This window comes from Ovis aries, chromosome 14 (assembly GCF_016772045.2).
Source record: "Ovis aries strain OAR_USU_Benz2616 breed Rambouillet chromosome 14, ARS-UI_Ramb_v3.0, whole genome shotgun sequence".
In the NCBI taxonomy this organism is placed as follows: Eukaryota; Metazoa; Chordata; class Mammalia; order Artiodactyla; family Bovidae; genus Ovis; species Ovis aries.
Genome location: NC_056067.1, coordinates 18,023,153 through 18,045,337, shown reverse-complemented (window position 1 = coordinate 18,045,337; position 22,185 = coordinate 18,023,153). Strand labels below are relative to the sequence as shown.

General features: G+C 42.3%; 1 protein-coding gene across 3 annotated transcripts in view; it reads right to left on the bottom strand.

Moving 5' to 3' along the window:
• HEATR3 (HEAT repeat containing 3) overlaps positions 1-22,185 on the bottom strand; it is a 36,168-nt gene that overhangs the window by 6,832 nt on the left and 7,151 nt on the right. For all 3 annotated transcript variants that reach the window (XM_060397932.1, XM_004014977.6, XM_060397933.1), the window contains 8 exons: positions 20,373-20,513; positions 18,363-18,640; positions 13,884-13,974; positions 13,621-13,778; positions 13,268-13,350; positions 11,625-11,761; positions 6,702-6,790; positions 1,472-1,615 (listed from right to left, as the gene is read on the bottom strand). In XM_060397932.1, coding sequence (XP_060253915.1) covers positions 1,472-1,615; positions 6,702-6,790; positions 11,625-11,761; positions 13,268-13,350; positions 13,621-13,778; positions 13,884-13,974; positions 18,363-18,640; positions 20,373-20,513 — 1,121 coding nt within the window. The remainder of the gene's footprint in view (positions 1-1,471; positions 1,616-6,701; positions 6,791-11,624; positions 11,762-13,267; positions 13,351-13,620; positions 13,779-13,883; positions 13,975-18,362; positions 18,641-20,372; positions 20,514-22,185) is intronic.

Genomic DNA, 22,185 nt, shown 5'->3' with positions numbered 1-22,185 from the left:
TCTTACGTTATGCCTGAGAAAAATCTGCGGTTCCTCAAAGTGGGCCTTGGACTTGACAGTCTTAAGGGGTGGGCAGTGACTACACCTATGCGTGCTCAATGGTATATGTGTACATGCACAGAGTGATACAGCCGTGCTCTCTCACTTAGGGTCTACATATTAGAATCTCTGGAGTGACACACAAGGAATGGGTACCAGTGGCTGCCTCTCTGGAGTGGAACTAGGGGACTGGAATTTTAGGGGTGATGTGCCTTAGCTTCCCTGGTAGCTCAACTGGTACAGGATCTGCCTGCAATGCAGGAGACCTGGGTTTGAACCCTGGGTTGGGAAGATCCCCCAGAGAAGGAAAAGGCTACCCACTCTAGTATCCTGACCTGGAAAATTCCATGGACTATACAAGTCCATGGGGTCACAATGGGTTGGACACGACTGAGCAACTTTCACTTTCAAATGGTTTGGATGTGCACATATCATTGTTTTGAAACAGGCTTCTGAAAAATACCAGTCACACTGTTAAGCTCTTAGCAAGTTAAGAAGTACTTTAGGGGCTTCCCTGGTGGCTCAGCGGTAAAGAATCTGCCTGCCAGTGCAGGAGACGTGGGTTCAATCCCAAGTCTGGGAAGACCCCACATGACCTGGGGCAACCAAGCCCGTGCACCACAGCTACTGAGCCCATGCGCCGCGACTTCTGAGCCCACGAGCCCTACAGCCTGTGCTCCGCAAAAGAGCAGCCACCACAGTGAAAGCCTGTGCACTGCAACGAAGACCCGCTACAGCCAAAATAAATAAAGAAATAAAATTATATATAAAAAAGAAATAATTTATAAGAACCAGCTTATTATCCACTGCCAGTAATCCACGCTTCGGCAATTACTGTTAGCACAAAGAAGGGTACCTTTACTATTACTGTCCCTTTAGTTACTAGGCTGTACCTCTGGCGGTGCAGTTGCTGAGCAACTTGCTTAGATCAAGTGCTGGAAGCAAACATGCTGAGTGAGCTCCTAGTGTGCAGGCACTGCCAGAGTCGCCGCTTAAGACCACGGAGTGGTCTCGGGATGAACTGGGTGGCAAAGAGCAGACTGCACTTCAGCCTGGTGTGCTGGGAAAACTGTTTGGATTGCTCTATATCCTCAGGAGAATATAATGTGCACACATTTTACGCAACAGTCAAAGCAGGGTCAACTTGAACAACTTTGAACCTTGGCCTTCCGCTGAAGACAAATTTACTTTTGAAAAACATCTCCAGAATAAAGTTAAATAGCAAAATGAGACTCAACTCTTCAGTCTGACTCATGGAGTAAGAGCAGACCAAAGGGTATACTTTATAATGTATCTTAATAAACAATTTCTTGATATGATTTCATCTCATGAAATCCACAGGAGATTTTGAAATCCACAGAAGTGATTTTAAAGTCACTCTCCTTCCGTTTTTAGTGAGTTAATGGTTCAGGTTGGAAGCACAGTGTTTTACCTTGAGAGTGTCGAGTGTGCCATCTTCTTTGGCTAGGACGCTGCCTGTGATTCCTAAAATACTGACCACGTTCACTCTCACCCCCACATTACTACTGTGGATGCCTGCTGTGCACAGCGTCATCAGCTGGTCAGGAGTCATGCACTGTTGAAAGAGAAGGAGAGAGTATTTAGCATGTTAAACTTGGCCAGTTCCAATAGCACATGCCTTGGGATTGGCGAGAATCTCTTGTACCGGTGGCACGACTCTACAAGTGACAAGAACAATGGGTGGGCAAGTTATTAAATAGTCTAAACACTCCTAAAAACAACTAATTCTGCACTAGGATGAGGCCTGCTCACGTCACTGTCACCACTTACTCTATCATGGCTGGGAGCCTGTAAAAAATGGGCTGAACCTACATAAGGTAAGAGCTGACTCTTGAGACATGTGCTATGGTAGATTATTAAAGATTGTAAAACGCTTCCAATTACATAGTGCTTCTACCACATAGTGATAACTTTTATTTTAAGCTGATTTGACTTCATTTTTGGCCGCACCATGCAGCATGTGGCATCTGGGATCTTCACTCCTCAACCAGGAACTGAACCCATGCCCTGTGATCCCAGCATTGGAAGCCTGGAGTTTTAACCCTGGACTACCAGGGAAGTGCTTTAAGCTGATCTGCACTCATGGATGCAGGTATCATTAAAGTGCGAATGTCACTTTCCATTTCACAGAAACTGAAGGTCAAAAGTTTTGTTCCTGGAAAAAAATTAAAAGAATACAACTTAAAGATATATATTACAGGCCAACATCATAGACTATATTTAACGGTAAAACATGAGCGACTCTCTGTTAAGACTCTGAAAGAAGGCCAAGTCTGGATAGCACTGCTCTAGAGGCGTGGCCATGCAATGACTAAGGAAGGAAGGATGGGAGACAGCCCATAGGAGGAAAGGAGGCCCAAGAACTGCAAAGCCAGGTTCCTGGGAAGAGTATCCACGTGGATTCTGAAATCACCCAGAATCATATGGGACCAGTAACAAACAACAGGGTCCAACAGTAGGAATCTTCAAGGAATGAGTGGCCCCTGGGGATGGTGGGTGACTGTAACTGAGGGGTAGATGGTGTGGTCTAGTGACATGTTACTCAGAACTGGAGAATTTCAGAAGGGAAGAAGCGAGCGTGGTTTAGATCTGTGATTCTCAAATATCAGTGCACATGACCATCGCCTGGAGAACTTGTTAAAACGCAGACACGGTTGGGCCCCTCCCCAGAGCTTCTGCTTCAATAAACTGGGGGAGAAATCCTGGGATCTACCCTTTATCAGAAAAAGGAAAAAGACCATCAACTCAACAGCAAAGCTGGCCAAAGACAAGGAAAGTCACAGAAAGAGAATGCAAAAGCCCTTGAAAGACATGAAATGATCTCCAACCTCCTCATAATAAAAGAAATGCAGATTAAAATTGAGATACAATTTCTCACCAACAAACCAGTAAAAATCCAACATTTTGACAACATATTCTGCTGGTGAGGGTGTGACAATACAGGCACTCTCCAACGATGCTGGTGGAGATTCGAAATGGCTCAGACTTGTGAGGGGGCCAAGAGCAATGCCTAGAGCAGAGCTACTGGCCTATCTGTTCTCTGAGCTGCAGGCCCACCTCTAGAAATCGGCCGCAAAGACATAATGGCAAAAACACAACAGAACTTCGGTAAAGTGCTACTCGCTGCAGTTCTACTTGTAATAGCAAAAGATGGAAAGAACTAAAAATCCAGCAATGCAAACACGGCGAATAAATGTGGAATATGTACACGATGGAGGCATCAAGCTGCAAAGAAGAAACGAGAAACGTCGACATACTATGGTGACTAATAAGAGAGAAAAGCAAAGTGCAGAAGCATCCTTGTAAGAAAAAGGGTGAAATACAAATACATACGTATTTTGCTTATATTTTCTGAAAAAGAACAACAGAATGATAAATAAAAAAATCAATAAGGATGACTACCAATGGCACAAAGGAAGGAACAGGGGCAAGCGGACAGAAACCAGACATCCCTCTACATATATTCGTGTGTGCGTGCATATAAAATATACATAAAACTTACCATTTCAACCATTTAAAAATGTATAGTTCAGTGGCAGGAAGTACATTCACACTGGTGTCTAAGCAACTATCACCACCATCCATCCCCAGGACTTTTTCATCTTCCCATACTGCAACCCTGAACCTATCAAACTATATCTCTCTGAGCCCCTGGTAACTACTCTTCTACTTTCTGTCCTTACGAATTTAATTATTCTAGGTTCCTTATAGAGGATTCTTATAATATAATATTTGTCCTTTTGTGTCTGGTTATTTCACTTAGCATAATGTCTTCATGGTTCATCCATGCAGTAATGTGTACCAAAATTTCAGTCCTCTTTAGAGCCGAATAATATTTCAATGTATGTATACACCATATTTTCCCTTGAATATATCCTGCTTTAGTTTTAACTCTGAAACTGGGTAAAAAATTTATTTAATTAAAAAAGAAAAATTAGAGCAATCAAACAAAAAATGCTTTTAAAAAAAGCTGAAACTGAAGCTAGCTTTATAACAAACCACACAAGAAAATTTGTTCAAAGCAACTTTAAAGCATAGTAACTTGTACAGTCCTAGAGGGATTTTTCTTCCTAAGGACAAAAAGAATCACAGAGAAATCTTACACTGCATCCAGTAGTGTTATTGTTAGTAATAACAGCATTACTCTGAAAATAATAACTATATGCCATACGATGAAGTAAATAATAATGAGTTCATAATGATACTTAAAAAAAAAAAATTCACTGATCATTTTTAGAGACTGCTAGGACATCAACTCCAGAGAAGGCGATGGCACCCCACTCCAGTACTCTTGTCTGGAGAATCCCATGGATGGAGGAGCCTGGTGGGCTACAGTCCATGGGGTTGCTAAGAGTCGGACACAACTGAGTGACTTCACTTTCACTTTTCACTTTCATGCACTGGAGAAGGAAATGGTAACCCACTCCAGTGTTCTTGCCTGGAGAATCCCAGGGATGGGAGAGCCTGGTGGGCTGCCGTCCATGGGGTCGCACAGAGTCGGACACGACTGAAGCGACTTAGCAGTGGCAGCAGCAGCAGCAGCAGGACACCAGCTCATTTTCTGGCAAAAAGGGTCGGGTGGGGAGAGAGAACCATACCCTGCCTTTTTTGGTATAAAGTGTATTCCAAAGTTACCAAAAATTGATGAAATAAGAAGTTCTTACTTATGGAAGAATCACAGCTAATAAATGTAAAAGGAACAACAGAATTAGGGTATCTTTATCTTGCAAACCCTGATGAAATAATGGATCTATATAATAATCATTCGTTGCTACAAGTGAATCTATGGATATTAAGATTTTAACATCATTATTTTACAACAGTGTAAGACTTGTGATATAAAAATAAAATATACATACACCACTACGAATTATTTTTGTCTAAAAACTCTGATCCTGAATCTAAGTAAGGCTCTAGACGTACCCCTCAATTTGTAGGAAATATGGAAGACAGACAGACCTGTTAAATAACATTGTTTCGCCAGCCACATCTGAGAAAGGGGGGAATTTTTTAGGATAAATGATAACTTTTACTCAATGGAAAGACAGTATGAGGAAAGGTGGGCAGGTAGGGGAGATGTTATAGATTCAGAGATTTCAGAATCTGTCAACATGCGAACAATTGTCGTCTAGTTGCTCAGTCATGTCTGACTCTTTGCGATCTAATGGATTATAGCCCACCAGGCTCTTCTGTCCATGGGCTTTCCCAGGCAAGAATAGTGGAGTGGGTTGACATTTCCTTGTCCAGTACTAAAAGTTACTAAATTACATACTTTAAATGGGAGAACTGTATGGTATATGAATTATAAAAAAATACACATTTAAGAGACCAAAATATCAACTAAGAACAATACATGGATCCTGCTTAGGTGCTGATTTGAACGAACCATTAAAAAAAAGAGAGAGAAACATTTTTAAAGCAATCAGGGAAAAGTGAACTCAGACTGCATATTAAACGATAATTTTAAAACATCTGTTAATTTGGAGGTTTGAGATAATGGTAATGTGGTTAAGTTTTTTAAAAGTTCATTTTCTGTCACAGACAACATAATGAAGCACACAATAAAACATTCATGGGTGAAAGAATATGATTTGCCTTAACTATTCCAAGAAGCAAAAACGAAAATGTAGGGAAAATGAAAGACACAAGAAAAACAAGATGGGACTTCCCTGGGGGTCCAATGGTTAGGAATCTGCCTGCCAAGGCAGGGCACATGGGTTGGATCACTAGTCTGGGAAGCTTCACGTGCCATGGGGCAACTAAGCCCGTGCGCCACAACTACTGAGCTCACGTGCTGCAACCAGTGAAGCCCATGAGCCCTAGAACTCGTGCGGTGCAACAAGAAGAGCCAGCGCAATGAGAAGCCCATGAACCCCAACTACAGAATGGCCCTCACCTGCCACATCTCGAGAAAGCCCGTGCACAGCCATGAAGACCAGCACGGCCAAAAAGAAAGAAAGAAAGAAAACAAAGAATGACTTGTTGACGCTAGGTGATAATGTTTGCAGGTAACTACTATTATCTCTGCTTTTCGTGATGTTTGAAACTTTCCTTCATGGAAAGTAAAAAAATAGAAACGAAAAGGCACCTATCAGAGAGGCGCAGACAAGTCACTGTGGAGTATCTGGAGGGCATGCTTGAAAATTTCTGTAACGCAGTATTTCAAAAAAAGACAAATGGCTTTCAGAGAAAATACAACATACATGTCAAATACATTATACCAATAAAAAGAAAGTTGTATAGGGGACTCCCCCGGTGGTCCAGGGTTAAGAATCTACATTATAATGAGGTTAGGGGGTGAGGTTCAATCCTTGGTCGGGGAACTAAGCTCTCTCGTGCCGAGGGGCAACTACTGAGCCTGAGCACCATCAACTAGATAGAAGCCCCTGTGCCGCAAGGAAAATGATTCCACACGCCGCAGCCGAGACTGGATGCAGCCAAAACCAGACAAATGGATAAAACTATGCTCCGGCGGCAGAGTGGCGACAAGATTTCCCTTTTTATGCTTTAAGTACTTTTGTTTTCACTTTACAAGGAATATGCATTACTCTTCTAATAGAAATGCTTCAAAAAATTAATAAATTTTGCCTCCATTATACAGAATCTTTGCTAGCTTCATATAAAAAATTTTAAAACCTTACCTGAGGAATGTTCTTGGAGGCCATTGTTTGCAAAAGGGCCCTCAAGGCACTACTTATGGCTTCTAAAAAGTCAACGTGCTTAGCAAAATCTAAAACACAAAAGTGAAACATAAATTTGTCTTTTTCTTAGAAGAGTGAGTTTTTAGAAAAAGTCAAGACAAAGCATTGTTAAATGTTAATGTATGCTACTATAATAAAAACACCTTGATATTTAAGCCCAAACTTCCAGTGAACATCCCACTGTGAACTGAATATTTGAGTTTGAAAGATGACCACAACTGAAATAATCCTGACAGTCTTCAACTTGCAGATACTGGATTTTCACTTAACTCACACTTTAGTACACAATAGACCTGAGTGGGCCATTGTAGATGGAAGTCAGCTTGTCACTGATCGGTATCACTGAGCTGAGCAGACTCAAATCAGAGTGCTGCCTGGCAACCCAAACCCACTGCCCAGCTGCGAAGTATCGCTAGTGCAGGGCCAGGCCACCATGCTTCTCTGCTTTTCAGTGGCTTTCATGGTTTTTACTGACCCAACTTCTCCTTCCCACTTTGGTTCAGTTTTACTCTTTTCTTATTGTCCCTTCTTATCATACAGGACAGAACACAACAGCAATCAACAATTATGCTAACAAACCCATACAGCAGGGTGAGGGCCACCAGGTAAGCTGGTGCTTCGGTGGGAAGGGAGAGTGACTGATGCATGAGATATGTTATGTCTCAGCCACCACAGTACTTCCAGTTCTACATGATTCTGCAGAACCTTGCCACTTCCCACAAAGACATGGAGTCTATTTTCCCTCCCCTTGAACCTGGGTGGGACTTTGTGGCTTCTTCAACCAAGAGAATATGAGAAAGTGGCAGGCTGGGTGGTAGAAGGCATGACTCCCACCTGATTCACTTGTGTTTGCTCTCTCCTCTCTCTCAGCTCTCGCTTTTGGAAACTAGCCATCACGTTAAGGTCACATGAAGGGGTCACCTGTGGGTGTTCTGGCTGACAGCTCCATGCTACCAGACACGTGAGCAGACAGACCTCAGACGATTCTGCCTCTCAGTCTTTCGACAGAGGCCCCCGGCTAGGGATTCTCAACCTCAGCACTGTGGACATTTTGGACCAGATCATTCTTTGTGGTATATGTGAGGTCCCCTGTGCATCAGGATATTTAACAGCATCTCTGGCCTCTACCCTTTAGATACCAGTTCAGTTCAGTTCAGTTCAGTCGCTCAGTCGTGTCCAACTCTTTGCGACCCCATGAATCGCAGCAAGCCAGGCCTCCCTATCCATCACCATCTCCCGGAGTTCACTCAGATTCACGTCCTCGAGTCAGTGATGCCATCCAGCCATCTCATCCTCTGTCGTCCCCTTCTCCTCCTGCCCCCAATCCCTCCCAGCATCAGAGTCTTTGCCAACGAGTCACCTCTTCGCATGAGGTGGCCAAAGTACTGGAGTTTCAGCATTTATATAAGAATACAAGCTCCATGAGCATAGCAACCTTGCCTATCTTGTCCATGCCTGGATACCTTGGACCGAGCACAGTGAGTGGCATTAAGTCAGTCAATAAATAGTTGTTAAAAGAAGGAAGGCCCCAAGGGCTTCCCTTGTGGTCCGGGGACTAAGACTCCAAGCTCCCAATGCAGGGAGCCTGGGTTTGACCCCTGGTCAGGGAACTAGATCCCACATGCTGCAACCAAGTTCACATGCCACAACTAAAACTCCTGCATGCCACTACCAACGTGGAAGATCCCGAGTGCCACAACTAATACCTGGTCCAGACAAGTAAAGAAACAAAAATAATTTTTTTTTTTAATTTAGGAAAAACAAAAAAGGAACACTCCTGAAAAAGTTCCTAAACCTCTAAATCTCAGTGTCCTTATCAGGAAAGTGGGGTGATAATGCCTAGCTCATCAAACCTAGTACTTAGCAGATCCTCAAAAGCTGGCATAAAATTGTTACTATTAAACTTCCAAAAGTTACCATACTGGCTCTGAAAAGTAACTTATGTTTGATTAAAGCTGTAAGTGTAACCCTGGATATTTGTGAGCTGCACATAACACAATTAAGATTCAAAATCCTAATCTAAACTACACTACTATTTTATATTACATGAAATTCATATCTTCCCTAAATTTGGGAGATTTTTACTTAATTCATATTTCTGGTCATCTAACCCAAATTAGGGGAGGAAGTTCAAATGACTCTGCCTTTCTGACAAATTCTCAGTAAAAGGTCAGCAACACATGGTGTTGTCAAAAGAAGTTAAGTAAATGTCAAAAGAAGTTAAGCGATTCAAAATGTTTTTCGCCTCTCAACGACTTTGAGTAGGATCTAAGAATTTGCAGCACACCTAAATGTAGGTAAATAGTCAACCCGCGAGTAATCAAGCCACAAATTATTTTTAATTTTACAGACCTATTTTCAATGTTGACATGGAATAAAAAGCATATCCCAGAATGGGAGCTACGACCATTTTAACTGTAATGAGAAGAAGCTTTCTGCTTCCCAAAACCTAGGGAAACAGGGAATCCTAAATGATTTTAGAACCCATGTAATGGAACAAATGACAAACTGACCCAATTTGAAAATACAACATTGCTAAAAATCTCTTGATGTTCTGAAGATCAATATTTTAAATGAAGGAGACAAAGATAGATGTTTTGAATGCAAGGGCCAGATTCTACTAAAAACGTTTTCCTTTTATCTCTGATGTCAGCCACAAAAAGCCTATACAGGTACGTATCACAAATTTTATAACTATTCAGACTGTATTTAAGCATTAAGATGAAAGTAAGTTAAGTACAATACAGCTGTACCATCCTCATACATTACTTTCAAACATGGTAACACAAAAATGTAAAGAACTTTAGCCCCATTCTCCCCACCAAACTCCTCAGTAACAGTTCACATTATCCACCCAGAACTCACAGTGTTACATGACTTAATAAATCCCAAATGTCTGGGAGGACTATACAAGAGTACTGTCTCTAAATATAAAATTTCACTCTGATAAAATGGTTATGTCAAGAAAGCTATGAAACTGAAACTTATTAAAAGATCAAAGTGTTTCATTATACTTTCCCACAATTCAGAAACTTTTCATCATTTCTCTAAGACTCGACTTGTTATGGTTTTCCTGTGACCTTTCCAGGCGATAAATGAGGATGTACCAGTGGCCACAAGCAGCCGGCTGCACTGGGAGAAGCACGCCCCAGTGTTTTCTCTCTAGCAGGGGGCAGAGCACATGCACTTACTGCCTGTGAAATAAACCCTTCGTGCCAGCAGGAGACGGAGCCGGTGGGGTCTCGACTGGACTCTCACTGAGAAATGGCCCAGAGGAAAGAGACGGCAATGCAAGGGGTCACTCAAGCTAAGCAGGTCTTGGGAGCACTAAGAGACCTGGGTAAGTCCTGCTCACCGGGGGCTTGGCTGTGGACCCTCCTGTGTGGCCCTGCTCCCTGCAGGGAGCCCACGGGAATGAGGGGATGGGAGCGGGCATCGGCAGTAGCGGTGCTCTGCCAGGCACCCCTCCGTAGGACACTCTGCTGGGCTGACAGGAGCCATTCCCCATACTTCCCATGCCATCCAGGACTCTTCAGGTGTACTTCCTAAAAAAAACTGTGGCCATTCTTCACATCATGTGGAATCTTAGTTCCCCGACCAGGGACTGAACCTGCACCCCCTGCATTGGGAGGTGAAGTCTTAGCCATAGATCACCAGGGAAGTCCCCAGATCTCTTAGGTTTATAAGACTGGGAAAGAAATACAAAGCTTTAGTCATCACCTGACCAGCTTCCACTGACAGTCACCTCTGCACTCCAGAGCTGGCTCAGTCCAGGCTCGAAATGGGAATGGCACTGCTCATATCCTGTCTACGTCCTGTTTTAGATATGGATGGGCCTGGTTTTCACAGGATCGTACCAGCTAAAGAATACATAGCCTGAGATCACCTAAAAACTCTATATGTATTTACTTAATCTTTAAAAATTAATCTAGAACTTCTAAAACAGGTACCATTAAATACACAGCACCTCTTCACAGAGAGCAAAACAGATGTCTTAAGCTATCAGGGATCGGGCTTCCCTAGTGGCTCAGTGGTAACAATCTGCCTGCCAATGCAGGAGACATGGGTTCGATCCCCGATCCGGGAAGATCCTACATGCCTCAGAGCAACTAAGCTCATGCCCCACGACTATGGAGTCTGTGCTCTAAAGCCTGGGAGCTGCAGCTACTGCAGCCCCATAAAGGCCGTGCTCTGCAACAAGAGAAGCCACAGCAGTGAGAGGCCTGTGCACCAGAACTAGAGAAAAGGCCACACAGCAGCCAAGACCCAGCAAAGCTAAAGGGAAAAAAAAAAAAAAAAAAGAATCAGGAAACAACTCTTGAAGGACTGTTTATACAGAAATTTGTATTTAGTCAAAAGTGACCTTATTTTGATCTAAGAATTTCAGCTCTTAGATTCAGTGTTCTAAGAAGGGGAAATGTTAAAACAGTTTTGCAAAGAATTAGAGCAGATTCGTATCTCCAACATTAACCCTCACTCCAAACATACATGCAGGGTAAAGTAACGTGGAGAATTCTCTTTTACTATGCAAAATACTCTATTTCCTCAGATGTACAAAGAGTCTCAGATGTAGAAAACAAACTTATGGTTACCAGGGGGATGAGAGGGGAGAGATAAATTGGGAAATAGGGACTGACATATATACACTACTATTTATAAAACAGATGACTAATAAGGACCTACTGTATAGCACAGGGAACTCTACTCAATCCGCTGTAATGGCCTATATGGGAAAACAAGCTAAAAAAGAGTGGATATATGTATACGCATAGCTGATTCACTTTGCTGTATGGCAGAGACAAACACACTACTCCAGTAAAAAAAAAAAAAAAAAAAAAAGGATACTATATACAGGATATTTACCTGGCTGAGAAAAAAGCAGCTGTGACAGGTGCTGTGCAAGCGTCTGAAGGGCAGCAGGTCCGCCCAGATGGTCCACATCCAGAAGGGAGACGAGGCTCTGGAGACACACGAGGGCTCTACACTGTATAGTGTTCATTCTGGAAAGGAAGAGAGAGAATGCTGTCTTGCCCTCTCACCGTCACCCGACAGGATTCAGCACTGACGCTGAACCTAGGCGTCCGGAGGTCTCGGGCAGTCGGCAAGAACACTTGAGGTGAACTGTGAATCTGACCAGATCAAACTGCTTGAGCACTCAAGGCCTCTGAGGCACAGTAAACTGATGAGTCATATGGAATCTGCTCGAGAAAAATTTCTGTGCGTGGCAGCACCTTTAAAGCCTATTTTTAAATGTAAAATATGACCCACATAAAGCACTCAGGAATATACAGAGTTTAATAGTTTACAAAGCAAACACTGGTGCACCTAGATAAGAATGCTAGCGCTATTCACAATACTCATGACATGAAAGCAACCTGAATGTCCATCAGCAGATGGATGGATAAAGAAGATGTGGCGTATTTATACAATGGAATCCTACTCAGCCACAAAAAAGAACAAAATAATGCCATTTGCAGCAACATAGGTGGACCAGGAGATTATCAGACTAAGTGAAGCAAGCCAGAAAAAGACAAATGTATTATATTGCTTATAGGTGAAATCCAAAAAAAAAAAAAAGAAAAAGATACAAATCAACTTAATTTACAAAACAGAAATAAACTTACATACATAGAAAACAAACTTATGGTAACCTACAGGGAAAGGCGAGGAAGGGTAAATTAGAAGTTTGGGATTAACAATATACACACTACTATACATAAAACAGATATCCAATAAAGACATACTGTATAGCCCAGGGATCTCTACTCAATATTTTACAATAACCTAGAAGGGGAAAAAAAGCTGAAAAAGAATACATATATATAACTGAATCACTCTGCTTATACCTGAAGCTAACACAATACTGGAAACCAACCCTACTTCACTAGAAGAAGAAAAAAAATGTTGCTAGCACTCTCACTTACCCCCTCCCTATCACACCCACCTTCCTGACTCCTCAAGTGAAAGTCGCTCAGTCGTGTCTGACCCTTTGTGACCCCATGGACTATATAGTTCATGGAATTCTCCAGGCCAGAATACTGGAGTGGACAGCCATTCCCTCTCCAGGGGACCTTCCCAACCCAGGGATTGAACCCAGGTCTCCCACATTGCAGGCGGATTCCTTACCAGCTGAGCCACAAGGGAAGCCCAGGAACCATCTATGTATGCACCTCTCAATGAACTACTCACTATTTTGTGAGTGGTTCCAGTTCAGATTCTTTTTACTGCTGTATGTATTCTATTGTATGATCATGTCCGCATTGATTTATCCATTCTGCCACTGATAGACACTGAGATTGCTTCCAGGTTGGGGCAACTGTGAACCACACGGCTATGAGCATTCTCCTGCTTAGGGCAAACACGTGCTCACTTCTCTAGGGAACATACGCAAGACACGGGACTAGAACTCTTGAATCTGGGGGGGAGGCAGCATCTTCTATTTAATGGTCCATCATTTCCTATAACAACATAATGACAAATGGTTTTGAAAAGAGAAATGTTCTTACTTTCTAATCAAAGGTTTCCAAGTGGGGCTCCTAGAGCACACGTCAACTGCAACGCTGTTTGGAAAGGTAGTTTTGTCAAAAATCTAAATTTAAGAAAGACAGTAAGGCAAATGTTACAAGGAAAGGTTTTTTTCCTGAACACATGATTCCTTCATAAAATCCCAACTTCTAAGTGAGACAGTTAGGCTTGATGAACTTCAGCCCACCTCCAGTGCTATTCACTGTTCCACTTCCCGCATCTCACCCATCACCCACACCTGGCAGTATTAGCACACTTCCTTTGTGCACAGGAAGAATGGCTTTCTGAAACGTTCGCGATGCTCTAGAGTGAGCCCAGACTGGAAACAGATTACCTTCTTTGGGAGGAGGTGGTGGGTGAGAGCCGTGTGAACCTCATGGGACAGGCAGAGGGGAGAGAGCAGCTGCCCACCGCATTCACTGAGGGAATTCTCCATAAATGCATCGCTTTCATCACTGCTAGAAAGCTCTTCCCATTCGTCGTCCGTGGGATCTGGGAAGAGTGCAGATCACAGAGAACTGGACTGTTTAAGATAATCCTCATGGAAGCGCCCTCCCAGTGCTGGGGAGGATATCTAAATGTGAACTGATAACACACCTTCACTGCAGCACATGTTCACAATGATTTCCAGAGCCGTCTGCTGAGCGGTCAGCAAAGCTATGGCTTCTCTCAGCTCCTTGTCGGTGGGCTAAAAAAAAAGAAGGCAAACGACCAACTCTCACTCCAAGGTTTAGAAAACTATTTTCAGGTGGCTTTCTTTAGTTAAAGCCCACTAAATGGTATTTGCACTTGGAATAGGGGACCTGGCGGCGGGGGTGGGTAAGCACAAGAAAAGTCGTAACGGGCTGGAAGGACAAGCAGGCATTATGGTTCCGCTTGGCACTCTGCGACACACCACTGTTCACTGGGTTCCCATCTCTCCGCACGGCTTCCCTAAGTGTTGCTTAGTTAGCTGGAGAGAACAGATAAATATTCAGGAATTCTGAACTGAATTCACCCTGCAACTTGATATACTGTGTTAAGAACTATCTCAGCATGCAAAGATTAAAACAAGGGTTCGTTACAGACGCCAGGCACTTATACACAACAAACCTGCTTTTAGATGCTTAGATGTCTTCTTGGAAAAGTCTGCACTAACCAGAATTACTAACAGGCCCTTATGTGACCAACAGAGCTTGGCTAAGGAGCAGATGGGTTTCCTCCATTCTGGCTTTCTTTGAAGACTGCAATAAAGCATTCCTTTAAGACTGAAGAAAAAGGGGGACTTTTTCTTGAGGAAATAGTGTGAACCTAACATCAATTAACAGTCTCAAAATGGGTTGCATAAATTTATATGACCTTAATTCTCAAGTCACCTATGAAAAGTGAAATAGCTATACTGATATTTCAAAGTAGTGCATATGCTAAAAAATGATGTATATTTTGTTGTTTGGATGATTTCCAATCTCAAAAGTTTCTATTAAAAATTGTCTTTTCAATGGTTGTGCAATATTCCCTTAAATGAATGTTTTATAATTTATTTAGCATTCCTCTAGAGTGGAATAATTCACATTATTTGGTTATCTTATTTCCTCAGACTTACTGGATCAAAGGTTAAAAACATATCTATAGATCCTATGACATATTTCTGTTCTCCTTTTCCAGAATGTTCATACTCATTTATAATCCTCTAGCAACTTGCTGTGCAATGAATTAACTATAATTTTGAAACACACTCTCAAAAAAAAAAAAAAGCAGACTGCTAATTTAGTAGATAGACTTTAGGAATCCCTATATTTATGTTCCTTTTATTACAGGCAAGAATGTATCCAAAATTTATTTTTCTGCTGTGCTGTGCTGAGTGGCTCTGTCCTGTCCGACTCTTTGAGGTCCCATGGACTGTAGCCCACCAGGCTCCTTCCTCTGTCCATGGGGACTCTCCAGGCAAGAATTCTGGAGTGGGTTGCCATACCCTCCTCCAGGGGATCTTCCCAACCCAGGGATCGAACCCAGAAAATTTATTCCTATTCACTTCATCTGTGTATGATGAGACTCTAAATAAGACACGCCCTTGCTGGCCTCTCATCTACTTAACATGTATGAAGATCTGGCATGAAACAACTCTGAAAGAAGTTCCATTTCTTTACCTGACTTTCCTGCTCAGAACAATCCCCTGCTTCTTACTGTTATCAAACTGACATAAAGAACCAAGCTAGAGGAAATGTTATGACAGCTGAGATTTGCTTCAAAGTATTCAGTAGTGAGAGGGGAGAGTGGGTAGGAAAGGAGATGAAAGAAAATAGACCATGATTTGATAATTGCTAACTCCGGAAGCCGGGTAAGGAGTGTTCTACTTCTGCATGTTATGGCAACAACTTGGGTTGGTTCTCTCCTTCCAGGTTTGTGATTACGCTTGCACAACCACTGGGCAGCGTGAAAAGACCTGAGCTGCCTGCCTGTGAATCTGTATTCCTGGCACACAGCAGCACGATGCTTAGCACCCTACTGGCACCAAAACACCGGCTGCCTGACCAGCATGTTAACCATCCAGTCTGCTCAGCCACGGTGACAGACTTTAAAAAGCGAGCTTCTGTTAGGAGAAAACACTGCATTTTCTAAGCACCAAAATTCTATCTGTAAGTAATGCTTGAGAATGTGCATTTCTAAATAACAGTTAAACACTGATACTTTCAAACAGTGGCACTTCATCTTGGTGGACTGGGATCCCAATCCCCACTCACCCATTCCCTGGAGGGTCCCCCGGAAGCAAAGCTGGAGATGGGGCAAACCTGCAGGGGTGGTTCTTCTCCCACCCCTAGCCAGGGACATCCGATCTCTCAGAGTCCCCAGGCAGCCCAAGTGGAATTCCCACTGCTCCCCTGATGGGATTTTGGGGTGGGGAAACGTAGTATAGATGTGTCCATCAGGATAAAGTGACCTGGTCAGCACAATGCCAGCCCCTGCAGAAGAGCCTCCGAGCGCCGATCTGTTACACCTGACGTTCCACACGTGGACCCCAGATCTGTAACTTACCTCCACGTGGCACCTGAGAAGATGTTGCTGGGGTTCTATCAACACCCTTTGGGATGAAAAGGCTCACAGATATGCCTCTGTCTATCTTGTTTATCGACTTTAAATTCTACCCACTCTGACTCAGATGCACAAGAGAGATATGATATTGAGTTGCCAAGCAACTCAAGGGCAGGATGGACTTTTCATTTTTGTATTCAACCCAGCACTTAACACAAAGCTTTGCACCTAACAGCCATTCATGGGGACTGAGAAAACAGCTCTTAACTACATTGGAGTGCTTTAGAACACCACCAGTTCAGCTTTACAAGACTTCGTGAATGTAAGGTGGTACACTGATGAGTTTATGCCCATTATGAATTCTTTAGGGACTTCCTTGGCGTTCCAGGGACTCTGTGCCCCTAATGCTTCTAATTAATGCTTCTAATAGGACTCTGTGCTTCTAATGGGTTCAATCTGTGGTTGGGGAATTAAGATCCCACAGGCCATGTTGCTGCTGTTGTTCAGTACTAAGTCACGTCTGACTCTTGTGACTCCACGGACTTGTAGCCCACCAGGCTACTCTGTCCATAGGATTCTCCAGGCAAGAGTACTGGAGTGGTTGCCATTTCCTTCTCATGCAGGGGATCTTTCTCACCCAGGAATCAAACCGAGGTCTCCTGCATTGCAGGCAGACTCTTTACCAACTGAGCTATGAGGGAATCCCACATGCCATGTAGTATGGCCAAAAAATAAAAAAATTTTTAAAGAATTCTTTAAAAATAAATCTATCCATACTCGAAGACACTGACTTAAGACACTTCTCAGATTCAGTTTCTCATACACGAATCAGGACAGGCCACATGTGCGACGGTAGAGGGGGTGAGAGGACATCACTAGAGTCCTTCCAGTTCAAGCATGACCATCCTTCCCTAGAATGACTTCGGCAGCCCTGACCGGTTCTCCCGCCTCCAGGCCCCTCGAACAACACTAACCTGCTTTCACCACGCTGTTTGCCCCATCCTTTCAGACGGCTCAGGTGTTCTGTCCGCCAAGCCTCTTCTGAGAGTCTCTTCCTTTCTGCTCCCATCAGGGCTGAGTCAGCTGTGCCTACTCACTCAGAAGTCTGGGCACAGACCTATCACTGCTCTTAGCACAGGTACTGTAATAAGTTAAAATCACGTGTCCATCCTTACAAGATGGAAAAGGTCCCTGAAGACAAGAAATATGTCTTATCATCTTTCTACCAGTAGCCTCTGGCACAGTGCCTGCCACACAGCGTGAGCATGGAAAACGCGCACCTGGATGAACAAAGCCCAGCTCGCCGTCCTCCCTGGCCTTCTGATGACTTGCTCTCTTCCTTGGGAAACATGTTTTCCCAAAGAACAGCTCCATCTCTGCCGACGGGCTCAGCTGAAAAGTTGCCTGCGCTGGAGACTGGTCACCCGCACTCCGACATCACACCCAGCCAAGTAAGCCACGATTATCCAGGCTGCAAACCTACAAACCGTCATTAATTCTCACTGTCACTCTGCCTCCTCTGCTCAACAGCAGTGGGCAATATAACTCTGGCTTGCTACTTTGGCTCAGTAAGGCTAAACTCTACAGTAGAAGAGACAAGGATGCAAGGGACTATCTGAGCAAAGCAAAATCCTTTAGTGTAGAGACAGTCTGGGGGAGAGTAAGAAACTTAAGTGAGACACAAATGTTAGGAAGGGAACCACATATTTTTTTTCTTGACCACACCATGCCACATGAAATATCCTAGTTCACTGACCAAAAGTCGAACCCATGTCCCCTGCCTTGGGAGCTCAGACTCTTCATCACATGACTGCATGTTTCTGAAATATTGCAAAAGTACTGGTCTACCCATCTTTCAACTCCTCTACTATATAAATGTTTCATCTCAGATTTTTTTTTCTCCTTTGGGAGCTGATGTTTTAATGAGAATTAATGGGAAAACATGGCTGTTTTTACTGAAATTCACTTCATAATTAATTGTTACAACATTTTCCTACGAAGCTTAGGATATCTATTAAAAGAAAATAGCTGTCTTAATCTATGCTTGAAAGCACCAATCTGACTTACTGGAAGTAAATCTGAAATGAACGTTTTCCTTCTGACTTTCCTTCTATGAGGAATTTCTTCCATTTCATCGTCTTCCATCAGATCATCACCATTAGCATTCTGTAACGTGTCCTCAGTCTCTGCAGCGGTTTTTATCCTTTGAGTTTCGGCCTCCTTCATCTGAATAACCGTTTCGCCAGCATCCATTTCCAGAACTTCAGATAAGATCTTTAGTATGGCATTTATGATTTCTGCCTGACTCCTGGATGGAATAATGTCCTTTAGATTCCAAATTGTGCCTGTGGAAAAAAATGAGCATGAGGACAGAGAAATCGACTGTGAAATCTTTTATTAAATACAGTGTCTACCTTATTGGTTCTATAAGCTCAGGCATGATTTCAAGAAATCTCAGTCCTACTGCCTTTGTTGAGTTCTTATTAAATGTCAAAAAGCTCTGCCCAGAGGCAGCTCCCTATACTGCAGCGGTCCTTCATAATCGTCTCCTGTTCCTGGCTTACAATGCCTTGCCCTGATAGAGAGCCAACAGACCGAGAGAACACCGATCGAGTTTCTTTCACAACGACAAACTACGTTGCCTCGGCTTTCTTTCATCTTAACCTGAGATGCTCTCGTGAGCAGTTTCTTACAGTCCAAGAGGGGAAAGGAATGCATTAAAATTCCAAGATCTCACGGACAAATGAGGGAGCAGGTTCTTGGTGTTGCACTTGTGAAACCAGAACAATAGCTACTGCTAAGTACACTAATTTTTTAAAATGGGACAAAATAAAAATAGTTCTGGGGTATATTCTGCTATGTTAAAAAAGAACTGAAAGGAGTCAGACAGATCATCTGAAGATCCACATTAGCAGCATTATTCAATAACTAAAGAGTGGAAGCAACCCAAGTGTCTAACCACGGATGGACGAACATACACGGGGAGCTGTTTAATGTGTACAGTGTTTCAGTTTTGCAAGATGGTTACACAACAACGTGGATATACTTAACTGTACACTTAAAGATGCTTGCTGCTGCTGCTGCTGCTGCTGCGTCGCTTCAGTCATGTCCGACTCTGTGCGACCCCAGAGACAGCAGCCCACCAGGCTCCCCCGTCCCTGGGATTCTCCAGGCAAGAACACTGGAGTGGGTTGCCATTTCCTTCTCCAATGCATGAAAGTGAAAAGTGAAAGTGAAGTCGCTCAGTCGTGTCTGACTCTTAGCGAACCCATGGACTGCAGCCCACCAGGCTCCTCCATCCATGGGATTTTCCAGGCAAGAGTACTGGAGTGGGGTGCCGTTGCCTTCTCCGTAAAGATGTTTAAGAAATATCATAGAGCAATTATCCTCCAATTAAAAAAAAAAATGGTTAAGAAGCCAGGGAGCTCTCTGCTGGTCTAGCGGCTAGGATTTGGTGCTTTCACTGTGGAGGCCAGGTTCAATCCCTGGTTGGGAAACTAAAGATCCCGCAAGCAGAGCAGCGTAGCCAAAAAAAGAAAAACTTCAACAATGGTTAAGATGGTAAATTTTATTTTGTGCGTATTTTATCAATTTAGGGAAAATACAAAACATCTCTCAAGATAACTACCCTTGAAGCCCAAACAAAGGGCAAAAGGAAAATACACAGTAAGTTACCTACTACTTACACGCCATCAGATTATTTCTGTATTTAGAAATTCTGGGGAGAGGCACTGGGGGTGAAGATCTTATAGGAAAGTGAGTGGTCATGTCTTAGATGCCTGCAGTCAACTTCTGAACTCACTGCTTCAAAAATAAGAGGGGGTCCTGACAGCACAATTTCTCTATCAGACAACAGGAGCTATTAAATTGAAAACACGTCTAATCTTCTAAGGCTCTGAAATTATGCAGAATCGCTTGAATTAAAGGTTTCCATTTAAATATTAAAAATTTGAGAACAGACATAAGCACAGAAAGTCCTGATGTGGTGAAATGGGGGATTGATTGAATTTTGGCCTCTCCATTTCTGCCTGCTACAAGTTACTAAAATGCACACTATCGCAAGTGGTTAACTTTTACCTGCCACCAATGTCTTCAATAGAAGATACTCCATGGAATTGACAGGAGAAAGCATTGCTGATTCCAGCACATGCAATGCTGGGGTACTGAAAGATTTCAGTAGCTCTGGGTTATCTTCGGTCACCGTCTGCAAACAATATGCTATAGAGACAAAAATCAAATATTCAGAAACAAGTGAATTCCGCTAGGATAATTTAAACCAAAATGACTCATCAAAAAAACTTGCATCTTTACAACTTCTCTGGACACATTTTGTAGGAGACTCACCCTTTTCCTCAAACATAGTTTGTGCAAATGAGGCTTCCCAAATTATCAAAGTTATAAAAGACTTTTCTTTTTTCTTAACTTATAATCCTTTACAGAACTATACTTTTATAAATGAAAAGGCTCTCAATTGCCGTGACAACGTGGAATTACTATAAACATTTACAAAGATTTAGCTTCAATTTCTGTACTCGTCACAGACCAGTAGCAAACAGCCTGTAGGCTGAACACCAGTGCATGGAAAACTGTTGTCTATGACAAGTCCCAGGTTTGGAGACATTTAAAAAATTCTGCATGATCTTAAAAGTTAATTTATGATATAGCACATTAAATAAAAATGGTATTTTATATAAAAATGAGTAAATTAAGAGATAGGTAAAGTGTTAATAGACATAGGGTTCATTTAGCACTTAACTCTTCTCTCGCAATTAAAACAAGATCATGGATTATAACTTGTAAATTAGAAATAATTAACTGCAAGTATAAAACAACTGGGACTGCATGAAAAGCTTGACAGAAGAGACCTCTGACGCACAAATGAGGAAGCCCAAATTTATTTTCTTTGAGATACTGCATTCTATAAAATCCATTTCTATCCAGGTCTAAAAATTTCAAAGCAGATCATTTCCATCCAAATTAGTAGTCAAAATACATGTTATTATTGTGCTCTAGTCTGCATTCCAAAATACATTTATATATAAATCCATATGTATGCATATATGTATATATACATATATTCAAGTGTAATTTTTTTTCATTAAGAGACTAATTAAATTCACTTTAACAAAAAGCTAAGGTAAGTTGTGATTGCTAAGACAGCACGAGTCCAAAGAAAGCTATATTAATACATAGTATGGAATTTCAGTATTTCACTTTACTATATATAAGCTTTGCTTGATTTTCAAAACAGAAGCAATCTGACATTTGCCTTAAAAGAGTTATGAACCTAGCTAAGTGCCAAAGAAAATACTGCTATACACTGTAAAGTTACTTTATTCTGATCCCCTTTTTTAAAAGTTCTTTAGGAAAAAAAAGAAATAACCAAATCCACAAAACTTAAGGCCCAAAAAACAGAAGTGAAGTTTTTCTTTTCAAAGCTATGAACTTTCCTGAAACTCTTATTGTAATAAAGACTGTCCTCTGAGACTGAAAGTCACCTGCCAATTTTCTAGTTCAAGTGTTTTTAAAATCCACATTTACTCACAAGTCTCCCCTCTGCCAAATATCCCATTCTGAGAAACTGATTAAAAAATTTTTCCCAATAGTATTTATTCCACTATTATTTTTTCCTTCTCTGTTCTATTTCCACTAGAGCCAAGAGAAACATTGGTAAGGGGAATACACTTCAGTAAGGGGAATAAACTTGTCCTTGCCAGGAGAAATGTGTAGTTAAATAAAAGGACAGATGCCTATCGTTATGAAGGGTTGAATAAAAAACACTTCTTATCCATTATTTCTCCACTCACCCCCCGCGTTCTGTTGAAACAGAACCCACCCCCTGGTTTGTCTCCTCCCTCTGCTGAGTGAGGGCCCCCAGTGGCTTGTAACC